This window comes from Bombina bombina, chromosome 1 (genome assembly GCF_027579735.1).
Source record: "Bombina bombina isolate aBomBom1 chromosome 1, aBomBom1.pri, whole genome shotgun sequence".
NCBI lineage: Eukaryota > Metazoa > Chordata > Amphibia > Anura > Bombinatoridae > Bombina > Bombina bombina.
In genome coordinates this window covers 943,865,777-943,885,018 of record NC_069499.1, presented here as the reverse complement: position 1 = coordinate 943,885,018, position 19,242 = coordinate 943,865,777, and the positions used below count along the sequence as shown (strand labels likewise).

Sequence of the window (19,242 nt, the reverse complement as noted above, 5' to 3'; positions counted from 1 at the left end):
ATATAGCCAATAGACAAAGCACTCTCTGATCTTATCAAATGTATAACAATTTTATTACAGACACGTTTGGGGGTATTCGCCCCTTCATCAGCCTGATGAAGGGATGAATACACCGAAACGTCACTGTAATAAAATTGTGTTATACAATTCATAAGACCAGAGAGTGCTTTGTCTATTAGCTCTATTTACCACTCCTAGCACCCTGGCATATGAAGTTTGTTAGTGGGAGTGCACCTATCTCTACAGAAATAAATATATATATATATATATATATATATATATATATATATATATATATATATATATATATATATATATATATATATTATATATATATATTTTTTTTTTATATATTTTTTTACTGGAAATGCAAACTATTTAAAAAGCTGAAATTGTTCATATAAAATAAAAATATATATATTTAAAGGGGCATGAACCCCTAAAAATTCTCTCTCTCATGATTTAGATATCATTCTCTCGATATCCTTTGTTAGAGCAGCAATGCATTACTGGGAGCTAGCTTAAATTGGGTGAGCCAAATCACAAGAGGCATACATAAACCACCACCAATAAGCAGCTAGCTGACAATAGTGCATTGATACTCCTGACCTTGCCTAGGTGGGTTTTTTTTTTTTTTTTTTTTTTTTTTTTTAAATAACAAAAGAAAATTGGAAAAAAAAAATAGAAGTAAATTGGAAAGTTGTTAAAAGGGTTATAATCAGGAAAATGTAATTTTGACTTTACTGTTCCTTTAAATGCTGCGTTTTCATTTTTGGTTAAAAAATAACCAAAATTTGAAAAGCAGGATTTACAAATACATATTGCAGGAACTGTGGGGACAAAAATCAAGATAAAGGAATACAGGCTTTAAAGGGATACTAAACCCAATTTTTTTTTTTCTTTCATGATTCAGATAGAGCATGAGATTTTAAACACCTTTCTAATTTACTCCTATTATCAAATTTTCTTTGTTCTCATGTTATCTTGATTTGAAAAAGCAGTACTGTAAGCTTTAGAGCCGGACCATTTTTTGTTCAGCACCTGGGTAGCACTTGCTGATTTGTGTAGCAAACCAATCAGCAAGCGCTACCAAGGTGCTGAACTAAAAATGGGCCAGCTCCTAATCTTTTATAACTGCTTTTTCAAATCAAGATAACATGAGGAAAAAGAAAAAAAAAAAAAAATAGTAATAGGAGTAAATTAGAAAGTTGCTTAAAATTGCATGCTCTATCTGAATCATGAAAGAATTGGGGTTAGTATCCCTTTAAGTGGGGGGAACATTTTTTCTAAAAAACAATGCGTTTATAAACCAATAATATAGAAAGCAAAAACACACAAACACTTTTAAAACGGAAGAGCAAGAGATATTCCTATACTTAAAATTAACCTCATTTAATGATATGTATAATCTAAATATATTCAAAAACAAATTACCTCATTTTATTAAACATGTTTATTGTAGGGTTATACACAACAAATTCATATTGGGAAATATACAAGTAAAGAACTGTGAATTACCACAAAGGTGCAATATTCATTTATCCCAACCTTCTGTCATCACCAATACAATTTCTGCACACACATCTTTTGTAAAAGGTTAAAGAAGAAAATAATTTTAGTGGCACATTTGTTAAATACCCTAATTGTACCTGTGTACAAGACTAAAAATGTATCAATATTCCCCATAACCTCTGGTTTAAAAAGTTTTCACCATTATGTACAAAACCCTTTAAATTACATATAAATAAATATGTACATTCATAAAACAGTTTTCCCTGAACAGCTTTGTGGTCGGGGGGGGGGGGGGGGGAGAGCATTGTCAGCCACACTAGACACATACTAGTGAACAGTTAAGAACATTCAAATGACAGTTCCAAATACTTAATGTACAAAAAGGTTGAAAGGGGTTAAATATGATATTAATTGGTATGGCACAAAGTATAACGAAAAACAAACAAAAAAAAACCTGTTAGGAGGTCGAAGCAGAGGTCATTGAAATTAAATATAAAAAAAATATATAGGTTTCCTATCAATTTTATTGATAGTTTCTTTTGGGGAGAGGGGGTTTGACATTTCTAAGACATTAATTTAGAAGTATTAACATTTGTGGAGTAATGTCCTTTAATGAGTCAATAGAAAACTACCATGTGACAAAATGGCAGCCCTAAACTGCTAATTTATATAGAAATAGTGCCCCTTTTATTGACCAGTGTATAAAATGTTAAAAGAAAAAAAAAATATTTATAAATATGACCTTGAGTTTGATAGCTTGAAATGTGTTCTCTTTACCTTAATTGGTCAGTTAAGGAAAAGAAAAATATAAGGAAGCATAGACAAGACCTCCAACATTTTTAATTAAAAAGGGTTATAAAAGTCAGTTTTAAAAACAAATTAAAACTATTTCTGGCAAAATTCACAATAAATCCTCTTTCAAATCTGCATCTGATATTTGCTGGCAAAACTCCTGGGAAGGTTGCACGAAGTATGATCAAGGATTTTGCATGAAATGTGTGAGCAAGTTAAAAAAAAAATTTATATTTAGCATCTTTCCAAGAACGCTGAAGAAGGGATGCAGCTTCCATTAGATATGATTGTGGTGGGAAGAGGACCACAAAGGCTTTTTAGAAACCCAGGCCAATTCCTGGCCTATGGTTACAGGATCCAGATAGTTTGTGTCAGGGAAAAACCATTTGAAGCAAGTAAAGTTCAGAACAAAAACATAAAAACCCTTTGAAAATTGGACAAAAATTTAAAAACATTAAGTTTTTTTGTTTTGTTTTTTTGTTAAAAATAAAAAAAAAGTTCCAAGAGTTCATTTTCTGTGCTTATCCATTTTCTCAAGATTTTTGTTGTTCTCTCCAGGGCTCTGATCCCCAGTGTTCATGTACATTTTATCTACAATTTTCAAAGACTCATTTAGATAGTTTTGGACGGAGGTCATAGCAGCACAGATGGCAGCACTTCCAAATCCATGTGTTATGAGGCTGAAGTGAGCTAAACACCCTTGGATTCCAGGTTCCAATATGGGATTGGGTCTATTGTTCATAAGAGGTGTTCTGTCCTGGGTTAGGAGGTCTGTGAATTCTTTGCAGATTTGCCTTGAAGGGGAAAAAAATAAAAAAAGTTGACACAACAAATCAGCTATTTTGTTCCATTATAACTTTTATATCAAGAACCCAAATAATATTTAAAAGTGTAAATAATCAACATAAAATCTACCTCTTCTACTTGAAGGGAGTTCTATAACATGACAAGTTTGATAATGCAAAAAAAAAAAACAAAAAAAAAAAAAAAACACACATTTACAGATTAAACATGGAAAAGCAAGAATTTAATATCATGCACTATGGATCATTGTGTTAGTATTTTACTTTTAAGCAAATATATTAAGTATTAAAAAACAAATTTCATAGCACAAGTATTCAACAAAGAGTTTAAAAATGTTATTTTTAAAATATTGGGCCTCGGGTCTACCTAGGTATGCTTTTTCAACAAATACCAAGAGAAAGAAAATGTGATAATTACATTCTTTGTCTGAATCAGGACATTTATATTTTGACTTTACATATTTACTGTTTAAACTTGTGGTTCTTAGAGAACCAAGTCCAACGGATTACGGGAATGACTACAGTACTGTAGCAACATTTCGGGTAAGAACAGTCACTAGATAGTAATGTCTGGTGTTTCAAGGTGGGATGAAGGTTGGGAAAGTCTATAGCAACCAGAAAGATGCTGGTCAGCAACCAATTGCTAGGCACTGATTTCCTCACAAGCCTTTTAATGTCCCTTTAAAGGCGTTTAATGTCCCTTTAATTAATTTATTTTAAATTTTTTTGGCTCCTTTACTCCTGTTAAATAAACTATCACAAGAAGCAGCCTCTTTTTGCTCAACATGTGCCTTTCACACAAAAAAAAAAAAAAAAAAAAAAAAAAAAAAAAAAGGGCTGCTTCTTGGGTGGCAACTAAACATAGAACAAGCGCTTCTCTTATGACCCTTAGGGAGACTTGTTCTGGGAAGCCAGACGTGGACCCATTGCTCAGTGTGCCTAGAGGGATAGGGCTGCACCTCACCGATGAGGTCCACACTAGGCCGAAACATACGTCTGGGCATTTGCCATTTCTCTCGTTCAAAGAGGAATTTGCCTGGTATATCGGGACTAGACTGCACTGTTTAGTCAGGATCAGATTGATTTACTACAGGAAAGTTCTTCTCTGTGAAAGGCACATGTTGAGCAAAAAGAGGCTGCTTCTTGGGTGGTAACTAGCCATAGAACAAGCTATTATTCGTTCCCAGGTTGAGCGCTTCTCTCTTTAGTTATACATGTAAAATGTTTTTTGTTTAACCCAAGAACTGCATAATTTAACCCCATCTATTTATATTCTAAATTTACATAATTATACAAATAAGAAAAAGTGAAATACATAAATAAATACTTAGTATTAGAATGGTAGATGGGTAACTACCAAAGTTTGATTATCCACATCTTAGAAGCAAAACTTGCAAGTCTCTCTGCAATGTTTGGAGCACAAAAGCCACCAGTGCAAAAAAAAAAAATACCCAAAACACAACATAGGTCTTACTTTGCTGCGAGAAGCATGTTCTTGCGATTCACCATATCATTACGCTCCATGTGTGGTCTGCTCAAATATTCTGCTACTGCTTTAGAAGGAAATTCTGTCTCGCATACATAGCCAAAGTCACGCGCAAGATGTACAGCTTCACCTGGGGAAGAGAATAGTTTTTTTAATAAATGCAAGAGATACTCTAGATAAATATACTTGCCAGCCCTGTCCCTTTAACCAATTCTGTTGGTGAACAAGAATACTACAGTAGCAGTTATGAACAAAACAGGCATTCTATGTTTCAAGCATATTTAAAAGGGACACTCAGGTTAAATTAAATTTCCATGATTCAGATAGAGCATGTAATTTTAAACAACTTTCCAATTTACTTCCATAAAAAAAAAAAAAAAAAAAAAAAAAAGTGCACAGTCTTTTATATTTACAAGTTTTGAGTCTCCAGATCCTACTGAGCATGTGCAAGAATTCACAGGCTATACGTATATGCATTTGTGATTGGCTGATTGCTATCACATGGTACAAGGGGAGTGGAAATATACATAACTTTGAAATTTGTTATAAAAAAAAAAAAAAAAAATCTACTACTCATTTGAAGTTCACACTAAGTGCTATTGTATTGTCTTGTTATCTTGCATTTGTTGATTATGCAAAACCTAATGTGTTGACTGGTCCTTTAACTTAATTGTCCAAGCAAAAACTATTGAACATTTAACTCCTGCTCTTACATATCCATGAAAATAATTTGTGCCTCCAATATCGATTTTCTGCATTCACACATTCTTTTTAAATACTAGAGAGGCTAGGTTACTATAAACCTAATTATGACTTTGTGAGCATCCACCAATAACACATTTTTCCCAACTTCTAAATATATTTAGTGCCCCCCCCACCCCCAACAAAAATATAAAATAAAAATATCTACATTTAAATAATTAGCCAGAAAGACCAGTAGGTTGCATAGTAGATCAGGTAAATAAATCTGCCAAATTAATTAATACAATTACAGTAAACAGGAAGAATTTTCCCTAGTCTTTTAGGATTCTCCAGATCGAAAAAATAAAATAGAAAATAAAATGCTTTGAATTTATAATGGAAAGAAAGGAAATGACTCAGAAGCATGTAATCTGTTTAACACATTCATGACCAATAACTGTATGCAACTATACAAAGGGAAAAAATAATGACACCCTGGGACAAATAATCTCTCTAGTGCAGGGGTGTCCAAACTTTCCTCTCCAGAAGGTTTTGGAACTACATTTCCGATGATGCTCAGCCAGCATTTTATCTAGCTGAGCATCATGGGAAATGTAGTTCCAAAACCTCTGGAGAGCAAAGTTTGGACACCCCTGCTCTAGTGACTAAAACTGGAAATATCCCAATTTACCCTTTGAGTTCATCAGCATACCCACTATCCCCAAAAGAAAAAAAGACTGCCCTGAGTTATACATGGTATATTGCGTTATATTTAAAGTATAATAAAAAAATAAAAAAAATAAAAAACACACAAGATTATACAAATGAGGAAACAACTTTTTTTAAGCTTCTTTAACCTCTACAGAATGAAATGTAAATTGGGTGGCTGAGGCATGGGTATAATTACTTCCTGAAATAAGCAAACATTCTGTACACATCTGTCAACATCCTAATGCTAAAAAATAAGTGATTAAAATACAAAAAGGTGATATGAAAAAACTGACCTTCCACCAACGATGTAAGAAGAGTCACATTTGCAGCTTTTCTCCTTCCAGCTGGAAGGTTTAAACCTATTTTTTCAAGTTTTTCACGTAGTGACCTGCCACCATTTTTTGATTTTGCCCTGAAAAGGTTAAAAAACATTACATGAAATATATTTACAATATACAGAGAAAAATTTGATGCTTCAATGACCTATTAAAAAAATAAAAAAAAAAAATTTGTGAACCCCAGAGTTTAATGGTCCCGGCCATACAATTTCAAGTGTCTTTATATAGGTGAATGACGGGTTTTACTTTAATAAAATCAACACCAAATTATAAAGGCCTTGAGAAAAAAAAAAAAAAAAAAAAGTATTGGAAATCTAATTAAAATATATCATTTTAATATATAGATTAAGAAGGGGCACAAATGCACACTACTGAAAGCCTTGAGTCTCAAATGTTTACATTTACAGTTTAGGAGTGTAAAAAAAAAAAAACTTATTTGTGTATACAAATCTTGTGTGTTGGCTCCTCTGTATGCATAGTACTACGAATACTGAATACACTAACACTTGGGAAACTTTAAAACTATTGTCTACATATTTACAGGTTCTAAAGGCACCTTGTGGTTCAATTATGTGTTTATACATAAGCTTGCTTTAACCAGTTGGAAAATACACAAATAAGGAAAAGCTCAAAACATGAATAGAAAAAAAATAAATAAAAAAAATAAAAACACACCACACAGACACAGCTCTGCATAGCCTGATGTTTATAAACAATAAATAACATCATCAAAGCAAATCTAAGTCAAGTATGACCTTAGTCATTTTAATGAGAAATAGTTGCCTTCATGGTATTGTCATGCAACAAGGTGTCTGGAGCCAGAGAAATGAAACCACAACCACATTTTAATACAAATGAGCCCATATTTAAATTAGATGCTCACAAAGTTTTGAATAGAGAAAAACTAACATACTTCCCAACTGGAGTAAAAAAAAAAAAAAAAAAATCCCTATTGTATTTGATAAGTTTTAAAAATATTCCTATTGTTATCCTAAAGCAGCTTAAAAAAAAAACATCACCCAGTTCTGTTTAAATGGTAGGGATTGGCAAATGTGCTGAAAGTGTAATTTGTTTGGTAGAACGAATAGTCCTGTGGACATTAATTTTGGACAATCTAATGTTGATAAGAATGAAAATCCATTAAGATTTGGTAATCTAATATTATTTACTGTTTTTGAATGTTCATAATTCGATTGAATATCCACATTCAAAATTTCAAATGTAACATTTGATTTGACAAATACTATCCAGAAGTTGTTCAATAGTTCATGTGGTGTTTATTGTACAAATAACTAATAAATAGGGAATTTAGTAAATCGATACATAAATTACAAATATATCAATTTGAATGTTTCTATTTCGAATATTGCATAATTCAAATATTACATTTAAAGAGAGCATTAGAAATACTATTAAAAATATATTGATTCAACTTTTTTGAATATTGCATAGTTCAAATCGAACAAGAAATTTTTTAATCGATTACTACATTTAAAGAAAGCTTTCTAAATTACTATTACATTAAATTAATGTTAGAATGTTGTACAAACATTCGAAACGAATGAACAAACGTGTTAAAATTCATTACATTCACCTATCCCTAAATATATTGACAATAAACAACAAATAAAATATTTCTTGCATATAAATAACGTAAATTGCATTGCTAAAAAGATACAATGCTGAGGGGAAAAGTTTGTTTTATTATTGTTTGTATTTTAAAATTAGTATTCTTATTTGAATTATTATTACAGATTAAAATATAAGAATCCAGTGCAGATGGGTTTTTTCCACAACAATCAAGAGCTGACAGTAAAGATTTTGGAGCCTGTGCCAAACAACTAAAAGGGAAGCAATGCAAGACAAACAAGAATTGAGAAACAACAATTTAAATAATCATAACGTACCTTCTTAAAACACCTCCCAGTAAAGAAGCATTTAAACATTCTGGAGGAGAAAGTCTGCGTTGGACCTCCGAAACGGTCACCTTGTATTTAGAAGTAGAGCTTAACAGAGAGAGTCTTCCTGGTACGGAGCAAAATACTTCATTTGGATTCATAGCCATACCCAGCATTCCATCTTTCTGATAGGGCATATTAAGGTTGTGTTTACCTACGGAAATTACACCAGTTAATAAAATTACATTGTCATCTGCTACTTTTTCTCACCAACTTTAAAACCTCAGCATTTACAATCTAGTGTAAATTGTTTTAAAAAGATCTCACTATTAAAACAAAACACCTTTTTCTAATTTATTTCAATGGGGGCTATCACCAGAACATATTGGCTTTGTTTTAACAATAACACATCTTAGGACACCTCTTGCCTCTGATAGACTCATTCAGGCCTCAGCTCATAACAGAAATACTCAGATGGCCAATTGACTGTCAGCAAGTATTTTATTAAACAGGTTCATGTTTTGGAAAACTAAAACCTATTTGAAGTAGGGGGAGAATGAAATCTGACCCTCAATTACATTTGGCTTCAAATTAAAGTAGTTTTTGAGGTATCTATTTTCCTTACATATGTGCCCCTGCTGTTTTTACACAGATGCCTTTGTTTACATATTTTCTGAAATCTAATACAGGTTTAAACTCTAAGCTTACCACCTCAAATGTCATTTTCTCTGTCACTGAAATGTATATAGCATTTTAAGATATGTTTTAACATCCTGGATTCACACAATTAACAAACCAGGGCTGTCCCTCTTACGGCCTAGAAGCCACAATGTGAACTTCCTATTTATTTATAGGGAAGCAAGCTATATATAAAAATATATATATTCTATCTATCTTATGTCTTATTAATACCAACATTTATATTGATAAAGCACTACTCGTTTGAACTATATATTATAAATGTTATTTATTTATTTTTTAAATAACAAAAAGGACTGCCTACTAACCATGGAAGTGGTGATAAATATCACATGTAGCCCCCTAGGTTAAATAAATTAACACATTTAAATATTACAGGTGTATTTAAGCAAAGAATGCAAAAGCCATATAAATGAAGTACAAATAAACTGCAGTGCCCCCCCTTCACCTCAAATCAAATAAGCACTGATGAAAAAAAAAAAAATTGGCAAGCGCAGTATAAATTTGGTGAAGGCAAGCTTTTTAGATCTAAAATCTGCATAATGGTGTGGGAGATTATTTTTTTTCCTTCATGATAATGCAGCTTGTCAACATCAAAACTGAGTAATAATAAAGTTATCCATGCAGAAAGTGATGCACATGCTAAGTATGATTGGCATGGCAATTGCTGAAGTTTGTTATATACCATAAAACAAAAACAAACAAAAAAAAAAAAAAAAGCAATTTGTCTTTGTTTTCAGAAAATGTGACCAAAACCATTTAATTTATATAGGGGAAATAAAAATATATGAACATTGTAAGTACCTTCTTAAATCTAATTTTTTTTTCCCCTCATCAACATATTCACTGTTTAAAAAAAAAAAAGATAGGTTCAATTGTGTGCCGTGCAAAATGTATTATGCACAAATGTCTGAAAATACAATTGGATATTTTATAAAAACCAATTGTGTTGTATAATATTTTAATGCTTTTAAATAAAGCACAATAAAATTTGACATGAAGATTTAGATCCTTAGTTCATTATACAATAACTTTGCTATTAAAATGTGTGCATGTATATATTTTATTTATACGTTATGTATTGACAAAGCAAAGCTCTGCTGTGAACCAGCAAAGGAAGCAATCCTTTATGCAGTAAACTTGGCAAAATTACTTTAAGCATAAAAGCAATTTAAAACACTATTCTATTTTTTCGGACTATAATAAAAATTAATACTATTTAAGTATTAAAGCACAATAATAGTGTGTGTAGGAAAATTATGATTTATTCCCTTATAAAAAAATATTTTATTTTGAATATACATATTATACACTTAATGGTAATGTGGAATAAAATTAAATAGTACAAGTTTGAAAAATTAAAAATAAGCATATCCACAGCAAAAACATCCATTTTAAAGCAACATTATGAATAGTTACAAGCAATAAATAGAAATATTTTATGTACATACATATACAGTTTACATCCATGTGTCAAATTGCACTGGGCAAACCACATTTTAACATAATTAGAAAAAAAATTAAATATTAATTAGAAAAAAAACTAACCTTTTTTAATAACTGTTTGGTCGTGCATTATTAGATTCTGTTCATCCATACTCTGGAAAAAAATATTGATATGTTCATGCTATTAGATTCAAAGTTACAAGTTTCCATGCTGCAATAAAGGCTAATAAAATTATAAGAAAGAAAATAGCTGGAAAGTAAGGTTTTGCACTTGCTATACATCTAGATTGAGGATTAACACAAACTAATGGTGAGAAAGTGCATGTTTGTTTGATTAGAACTCCCCCCTCCCCCAAAAAATAAAAATCATATTGTATAAGCCTGGGTAAATTGTGTGGGGGGGGGGGGCTTTACAGAAACAGTTTAGTATACACATTTTAAACATAAAATAGGGTCCACTTAATTTTATGCATACTACATAAAAATAAATAGGATTCAGTTATGTGCACTCTCACTACATTCCAAACAACGTGAGTGGATATTATTTCAAAAAAAGACAATGGACCCAGCACTTACTCTTTATCTATGTACGAGTGACGTTTCGGGGTAACAACCTTCCCTAAGTCTGAGGAAGATTGTTCCCTGAAACGTCACCAATAAATACACATATGAAGAGTGCTGGGTCCATTGTATTTAATACACACACATTTTTACACAATGTTAGACATTTTAATGTCATGATAATATAGCATTGATTAAAAAAAAAAAAATTCTACCTAAAGGTAGTAGAAAACAAGAAGCCAACATCACTTTATTCAGCAAGTCCCTAATAAATGCTCAACACCTCCACTATCAAAAGCAAATGAACATAACCCCCCCCATTTCCCAAATTGGCCCTTTCTTTGAGCATGTCTCTTGGGAAGCTCATCCTTAGTTCCCCAAACACTAAAATTATATAGAGGTGTCATTACCACATCGTCCATCTGCTGGCCAATATCTGGAAGTCCAAGATTGTCCGAAAGATTAGAAGAATCCAGTCCATGTTGAAGCAGAATGTCAGGTCTTCTGTATGAATCTCTCCCTAGCCTTGCTGTTCCAGCTTCAAGAGAAGGTATATGATGAACTAGACCAGATCTGGAATGATGTGAAATCCCTGTGGGATCTTGACTTGGTCTGCTGGGCCATGACTGCTGTTGGTTGGGATTAGAGTGAGAGGGATGGATGCTATTAATGGAGAATGGGTCTCCTAGGTGAGCGTAAGGGTCGGAAGACTGGGAGTAAGGCAAAGGTTGATATGGAGGTGGGAAATAGGGGGGTTGGAAATCTGAAGCCCCCGAATGAGACAGAGGGGGAGCTGGACTGTATAGGTGCTGGCTGACTGCTGACAAATGGGGTAGTCTTGAGTTGCCATTATTGCTTCCATCGTGCCTGTCCTAAAAACAAAACAAACAAAAAAAAAAAAAAAGTTTAAGCTTAAAATGTTTTGGCTTTTTTACCATTAAAAAAAAAACACTTAGTTTGTGATGGACTGTACCAAATTACCACAATCATATAGAAAGTATTAAGGAAACTTTAATGCCAGTTTATGACGTTTGCATGCATAATTTATAGAACAGATAAGCATTCGTTTTGTAGACATTTTATTAAACCGAGTTCACTAATATACAGCAATGAAGCAAAATAGTTTCAAAAACTAAAATACTAAACATACTCATTTTAAGACGCCGAATATTTAGAAGAAAAAAAAAAAATCTACTGTTGACATTGAACTCTGATATTGACAGAGTGTTTTAGTCACAGAAACAACAACCCACGGGCTGCAAATACAACTGGTTACAAAAAGAAATAAACCAACCCGTAGAACTGAAGACAATCTAGCCTGCCCTATACACACAAACCCTGTCTGCATACAGGGAGTTCTGCTTAGGATACTGAAATCACTTGTACAGAAACATGCTCTTCAATACCTGACAATCTCAGCTAAGTGTCTTAAATGAGTTTATCTGTAGTTTCTTAACAGATTACATCGTTACGGTTATTAAAACAACAGGGCCAACTAATCAGAGGAGAAAAGAATCCCAATGAGGTCCGCTATGCTGATTCCCTCAAGTCAAATGCCTCCCATTGATTTCAGATCACTGAGACTAATCTACAGGAGCCAGAGCAACTAACCGTGCAGACCATGACAAATGAACAGAAATTGGTGGTTCCGAATAATGGCTGAGAAACGCCAAATAATAACTATGAATACAGCAGAGAAGAAGCCAGATATTCCACACACTTTATTCTGAGCATTTATTATTTTTCTTAAAAAAAAAAAAAAATGTAAAAAGAAAATACAAATTAAACCAAATGCTGCTACATAATGTCCTGATTTAATAAATAATGTATGTTCCCTAAAACGATATATTTTAAAAGGCATGGAAGACTTCACGGATAACAAACAAAATGTATGTTTAGATCTATAGATATGGTCAGTATTGCTCTAGACTTGATAAAGGAAGGAACTCTTCCGAAAGCTTGTCAAACTTATAAATGTATAGTTAGTCCAATAAAAAAGTATCATTGCTCAATGCAATACTCTTGTTATTTTGAGATTATATATATATATATATATATATATAAAATTGTACAGTAAGGGTATTCAAGTTGAAGTATGCATGTTATGCAAAGAAATGAGCAGAAAAAAAAAAAAGTTTAAATATTGCTAATTCTCGCTATTCTTTCCTAGAAAATGATTAGTCTTGTCTTTAGCGCCCACTAGCTGTCAAGAATAGAACAACATCTACATGCTTTTGCTGCTGCCTGCAACCACTGCTTGGTAAAAATCAAAACTATACCGTGTAAAGAAAAACTAATAGACATCATGTGACACCGTAATATATTTACAAAGACTTGAATTCTAACTTTTAAACTACATTTAGCATAAATACGTTAGTCAATAACAATTCCTGGTTTGCTGGCGTTTTTGTTCTATTAAAAGTGATGATACTAAATAGTTTAAAAAGTAATTACGAAATGATATCCGTGTATCACATCTACAAAACATCTGCTGGTTATTGTCTCGGTGTCTATAGGTTTTGCAGAGCGAGTGCACCAGTATTTGACCATCGGCAAATATAGGGTTCTTCGTTATCAAAAAGAATAATCTCACCTCACATTCATCTTCATATTTAACATTATCTGCAAGTTTCCAGAGCATGGTGTCCCGTATCCAGTTACCAAAACAAAAATCCAACTGAAGTAAATTAGATCCAAGCTCACTGTGTATTCCCCAGGACTTAGGTATCAGACATGAAGACTCATAACCAAAATGATTCCTGTTTGATAACTGCTAGTGATTTCCCGAGCTCCCTATCCGCCCTTAATGGTCGTATTAACATGACTCCTCCCCAGGGAGGAATTCAGAGTTGTGGGTTTAATTATAGACTGGGCATGGCTTAGCCAATAAGAAGGCTAGGAGCATAAACCACGCCTCTGTTCGAATATTGCTTTATTCTCTAGCGTTCCAGGGATCTCTTTATTATGAATGGGGGACCTGGAGGAGTGAGAGTCTACAGCAGATTTCTTTAGGCTTAACGTACTTTATTTTGCATTGTAGTATACGATTTAAGATCCAAGTGTCTCAATACTAAGCACATAAACTATACAATGATAAATTACCAGACCTTTAATGTGTCAACGTCATCCAACATTTCAGAACCTGAGGTGGCTATTTCTTAGTGCCTGGCAAAGCCAGAGCCTTATGCTCTGAGGACCACAACTGTGTGACTGATCCCTCTTTACTAAACGCAAACCACTTTCTGCTCTATTTAAACGATGGAGCCACACCTGATAACAATCAGCATAGCTACAAAGTATTTCTTATTTTCTGGTGTGAATATGGTGCAGGTGGAGTAGATACTTTTCGTACCCTCTAGCAGTATTATTACAATTTTGATTTCTTCAGATAAAATACGGTGAGGAGCATAATGGAAGACAAAGCTTTATTTTCATTATAATTGAAGTTTGCAGATGACTATACATTTTATTAAAAAAAAAAAAAAATTACAATGAAATTCTGCATTATTTTAAAGATAAGCGAGATATGACGTATAGGTACGAATCTTAAACTAAAAAGGTTACTCTTTTTTTATTATAAAAATACAAAAGATTATTTAACTATATATATATATATGTGCAACAAGATGTGAGATCTAAAAGGTATAGCAATTTACAGAGACAAGTCTGGTTACTATTGAATATCCTCATCCACCAGTTAATTATGATTTGTGGGTATATAATGGGTGATTTAAATAGGGCCCCTGTTAGCAAACACACAGAGCTGTTAAATGTGATTTTATATAACATTGGGTATGATCTCTCCAGCTCCCTCAGGAAGAAAAAAAAAAAAAGAAGCTGTCAACCTATTTTCTTCTGTGATGTAATCCAGTAAACCCACTGACAGGTGGGGGCTTTAACTTGTTGCAGGTTCTGGCAATTAATTATATATATATGTGTGTGTGTGTATATTATATATATATATATATATATATATTTTTTTTTTTATTATTTTTTTTTCTTCCCATTACATATCTTACCTGATTCTATCTAACATATACAGCACCATAATAACCGATTAATTGCATATACCAGATAGAACGTAGAGTAGATAAGCAGGTTTGTCACACCCTCTCTTTGAAGTTTAGTCTTTTGAATAGAGGATGGTCTGGTTTATCCCAACCAATTTTATAGGTTTTTATCTTGTCGTAATGGCCTATACCACCTCTGAATGAATGCAATTACTAATAAATCTACTTTTTAAAATAAAAATCTAAATAGAAGGGTATTCATGAGAAATAGTAATATGTTATTACTAAATTTCTGCAGGTTATTTGTTTGTAAACAGATTAAAAAAAAATAAACATTTTCTTTTGCACTTCAGAACAATCTGATAGGAGCTTTTTATTTTTTTATATCAACAAAAAACTATAAAATAATATTATTATACCTAAGGCGTTGGAATCCCCGGATCTTGTATTTGAAGGAACAAATTGTGGGTTTGTACTAAATTGTATAGTTAGATGTCTAGTTCAAATCCTTGCTTTATACAAAGGATCATTTTATTGTTTATGAAAAGCTTTCTAAAAGTTGTTGAAGATTATTAGTAATACATTTGTAATGACTTTGTTTTTTTATTACTGATTTTTTTTTTTTTATTTATATAACAAAAGCTTAAAAGAAAAGTACAGGTTTAACTGGGGTAGATAAAGTGAGTTACTTGCAGTAGCTGGAGTTTTGTTTGTTTTTTTGCTTCCCAAGTGTTGATTCACATCAGTATCATTAAACCTATAATCACCTCAGATTTTCACTTACCTCTAACTAATCTGCATTACCATTTTTGGTGGGGCTGCATTTAAATTACCCCTGTTGTTCCCCTATAGAGATTGTCTTTGAAATGCAGACTGCTTTTTGTGACTTGCTTGTAACAGCAAGTGATTGGGATGATGATTTCAAAAAGGGTTTGGCGTCATTAGGACGAGTAATATAAATACATTTAAAGAAATAAAAGTAGCTCAGAGCTCTAAGTCAAGAAAAATATGCCTGAGCGCCTACATTTTGGTCATGTGCCAGTAAATTTAAAAATCAATATAAAACTTTCTATTAAAAAAAAAAGTGTGTATATATATATATATATATATATATATATATATATATATATATATATATATATATATATATATATATACACTGCAATCCTTAAATCCCATTTTAAAATTTGTATTACGGAAAGTAGTAGTTCCTGCTATTGGACTGGCCAAACATTTAAAAAGACCTGCTTTGTTGTGGCGTTTTACAGTGATACAGACAAAGTTATATAATGATCAGGGTTACTATTAATGTATTGTTATTCTAGTAGGTAACAGTTCTAATAGCAATATTTTTTAACATGGTTGTAAAACAATGTGAAGAATAATGATCAATATATAGAAATATGTTGCAATATAATAAAGTCTTTAGTTTCACATACTTTAGGTAACTCATTTTAGAGAAGAAATACATCCCAAGGGATATATTTTATAAATTGACAAACATTAAAAGTCAATGCAAAATCATAACATTAAGCAAACAAAATAAAATCCGATTGGAGGAATTGTACATAGTTTTCTGGGTTTTTATCTCTGTAGAGAGGTAAGAATTTTACTTCTGTATATCAACTGGAACATGTGATCTTAAAATAAGTGTAACCTCATTATGTGCTTTTAATTGTTGAAAAATCATTTAATTGTAATCCCGTGTATTATATAAAGCACTCTATTATAAGGCGCACACACACAACAATGTATGTGTATTTTATAGAACTTTTTTAAATATCAGATTTATTAAAGTGCAAAAGATTGTGCCATAATAAACGGCCACTTTTAAAGTCTTTTTTACATCTGAAAGATCAATATATAAATTGGCCAATAGTATTTTATTTTTGTTACATTTTCTTTGTAGTTCTATATGCAGATAGTATATATATATATATATATATATATATATATATATATATATATATATATATATATATATATAGTGTGTGGGTTTGATTTAGGATTACCTAATTACTGTCACAAACCCTAAAATATAACAGTTCAACCAGGAGTAATGCAATACATTTAATTAAATACAGCAATTAAACTGCATAGATAAAGGGCTGATGCTATATCTCAAGTAAGGAGGGTTTCTAATGCTGCACTGCACCAAATATAATAAACGGAATAAAAGTGTCAGTAGTTTCCGGAGTATATACAGGAGATATAAAGAAACCCTAATCTAGGGATGATTTCCTTGTAATTGTTTTACTAGCAGGTGTGTAGGAGAAAATCCTCAAAAACTTTACTTCATTGTATTTACTTTGTATTTCTTATGCCTATTCTTGGGAGATATCCATGTAGGGATTACAGTAATTCCCTTACAAAGTTTAAATGTGTTTTTTATACTTTTAGTCTTGCAATAATATGGGTTTAATTAGGTTCTTAAGATTTTTACTTGTGGTACATTGCACATTCTGAAAAAAAACCCTAAAGGGAATATATATATATATATATATATATATATATATATATATATATATATATATATATATATATATTCCACACAATTCTTATATATATATATATATATATATATACATATATATATATATATATATATACACACACACATATACATACATATATACATACACACACATACATGTTTCTCATAATATATGCGATTGAGTTTATATATTTGCCAGTACATATCATATAGACGGTACAAGATCATGTTATTAGTTAGAACTGCAGAAATGCCAAACTGCTGTGATTATTCCAGGAAATAGATGCTGTAGGGATTTTTCAAATTTGTTTCACAATGCAAAGTATTATAACAAATAAATCCTTATTAATTTGCTGTATTACCAAACAGAACTTAAAATTGAAGCGGTTCCACAAGTCAAGTTACTTTACACAAATCCATTCCATCTACTCACTCACCAGAAGGATTTTAGCACAAAAGATATAGGATTTAGGATTTCATGTCTAATAAAACTCAGTGCATTCCATTTTACAAATAAATACCTCCATTTACAATAAAATACAGGTACAGTGATTATCTATTGCACAGATTTTGTAAAGGTCTATGAAACAGAAATAGGTCCATATATTTTTTTGCCTCATTGACAGACACCGATATATATATATATATTAAAAAAAAAAACCTGCCGCAAACTACACAAACTATATACATATATATATATATATATATATATATATATATATATATATATATATACACACACCGCAAGATATATATATATATATATATATATATATATATATATATATATATATATATATATATATATATATATATATATATATATATATATATATATATATATATAGTTTGCGGCAGGTTTTATATATATATATATATATATATATATATATATATATATATATATATATATATATATATATATATATATATATGTATATAGTTTGCGGCAGGTTTTATATTTATATATATATATATATATATATATATATATATATATATATATATATATATATATATATATATATATATACACACACTCTCTAGTATAGGAATAGTGTTAATCTCTATATAAATTAACAAAAAATAAAAGGTTATTGATTCATATATTGCATTTTATATTTGATACTTTCACCCACCTCCTCCCAGTAGATAGTAAAAATATATTATATGTTTAAAGAATTAATTTTTTTGTCTTAAAAGATTTAACACCATTTAAATTGATCTGCATTTGCAAGTAAGCCACCATGCCAAATCCCCTCAGCAATGATTACTTTGTATAGGATCATTTAGAAAAGCAAAAAATAAAAAGTTACCGTCTATAGTAAATCAGTTTGTTTATATAATATAATTCTTACATTCTAAGTAAATAAAATAAGATGAAACATACCTGCCAGTCTGATCTCCCCAGTAGAGCCATGAGAGATGGGTTTGGCAGTATTTAACTCCAGAAGTTGTAGCTTTAACTGTTACCTGTGTGAGCTTGATACACCTGGGCAAGGTCCCTAAAGCTCTGCACATGCGCATTAAGCAGCAGGACAGAAATCTACCTTAGAAAGCATATTCCTCCCCCTTGCCCCTGCACCTCCCTTTTCAATCCAGTTTAATCTCATTTCTTGTTCAAAACTTAAGTGTTTTAGTTCGTCTGCATCTGCTCTAATACATCATAAGGGGATCTGATGTCTAATATTTTGTAAGAAAATTGCTTTTGCTTTATTATAATGTATTAAAGTCACTGAATTTTTTTATTTTTTACTTTCTTAAATATTCTTTTGAGTTTTAACTTTCTTCCAAAATTGTATAGTTCATTA

The 19,242-nt window shown here is 31.3% G+C and overlaps 1 protein-coding gene across 2 annotated transcripts; it reads right to left on the bottom strand.

The window, feature by feature from the left end:
* Window positions 1–1,435: 1,435 nt before the first annotated feature.
* Window positions 1,436–18,946, bottom strand: TFAP2C (transcription factor AP-2 gamma). 2 transcript variants are annotated; one of them, XM_053703533.1, is made up of 7 exons: window positions 18,822–18,946; window positions 11,338–11,799; window positions 10,469–10,520; window positions 8,231–8,435; window positions 6,279–6,397; window positions 4,582–4,723; window positions 1,436–3,098 (listed from the first exon to the last, which is right to left on the bottom strand). In XM_053703533.1, the coding sequence occupies exons 1-7, from the start codon at window positions 18,849–18,851 to the stop codon at window positions 2,813–2,815; spliced, it is 1,296 nt and encodes a 431-aa protein (XP_053559508.1). In that variant the 5' UTR covers window positions 18,852–18,946; the 3' UTR covers window positions 1,436–2,812. The 2 variants fall into 2 exon arrangements, with proteins under 2 accessions (XP_053559508.1, XP_053559429.1); XM_053703454.1 differs by lacking the exon at window positions 18,822–18,946 and adding an exon at window positions 13,521–13,714.
* Between the last annotated feature and the right edge of the window lie 296 nt (window positions 18,947–19,242).

Bases quoted from the DNA above. Each gene is read 5' to 3' on its own strand.
- TFAP2C (XM_053703454.1), bottom strand. From the start codon at position 13,568: ATGCTCTGGAAACTTGCAGATAATGTTAAATATGAAGATGAATGTGAG. The intron at 8,436-10,468 runs GTTAGTTTTTTT...TAATTTCCGTAG, and splicing joins CCAAACAGTTATTAAAAAAG to GTAAACACAACCTTAATATG. The intron at 6,398-8,230 runs GTACGTTATGAT...TAACCTTTTCAG, and splicing joins CTGGGAGGTGTTTTAAGAAG to GGCAAAATCAAAAAATGGTG.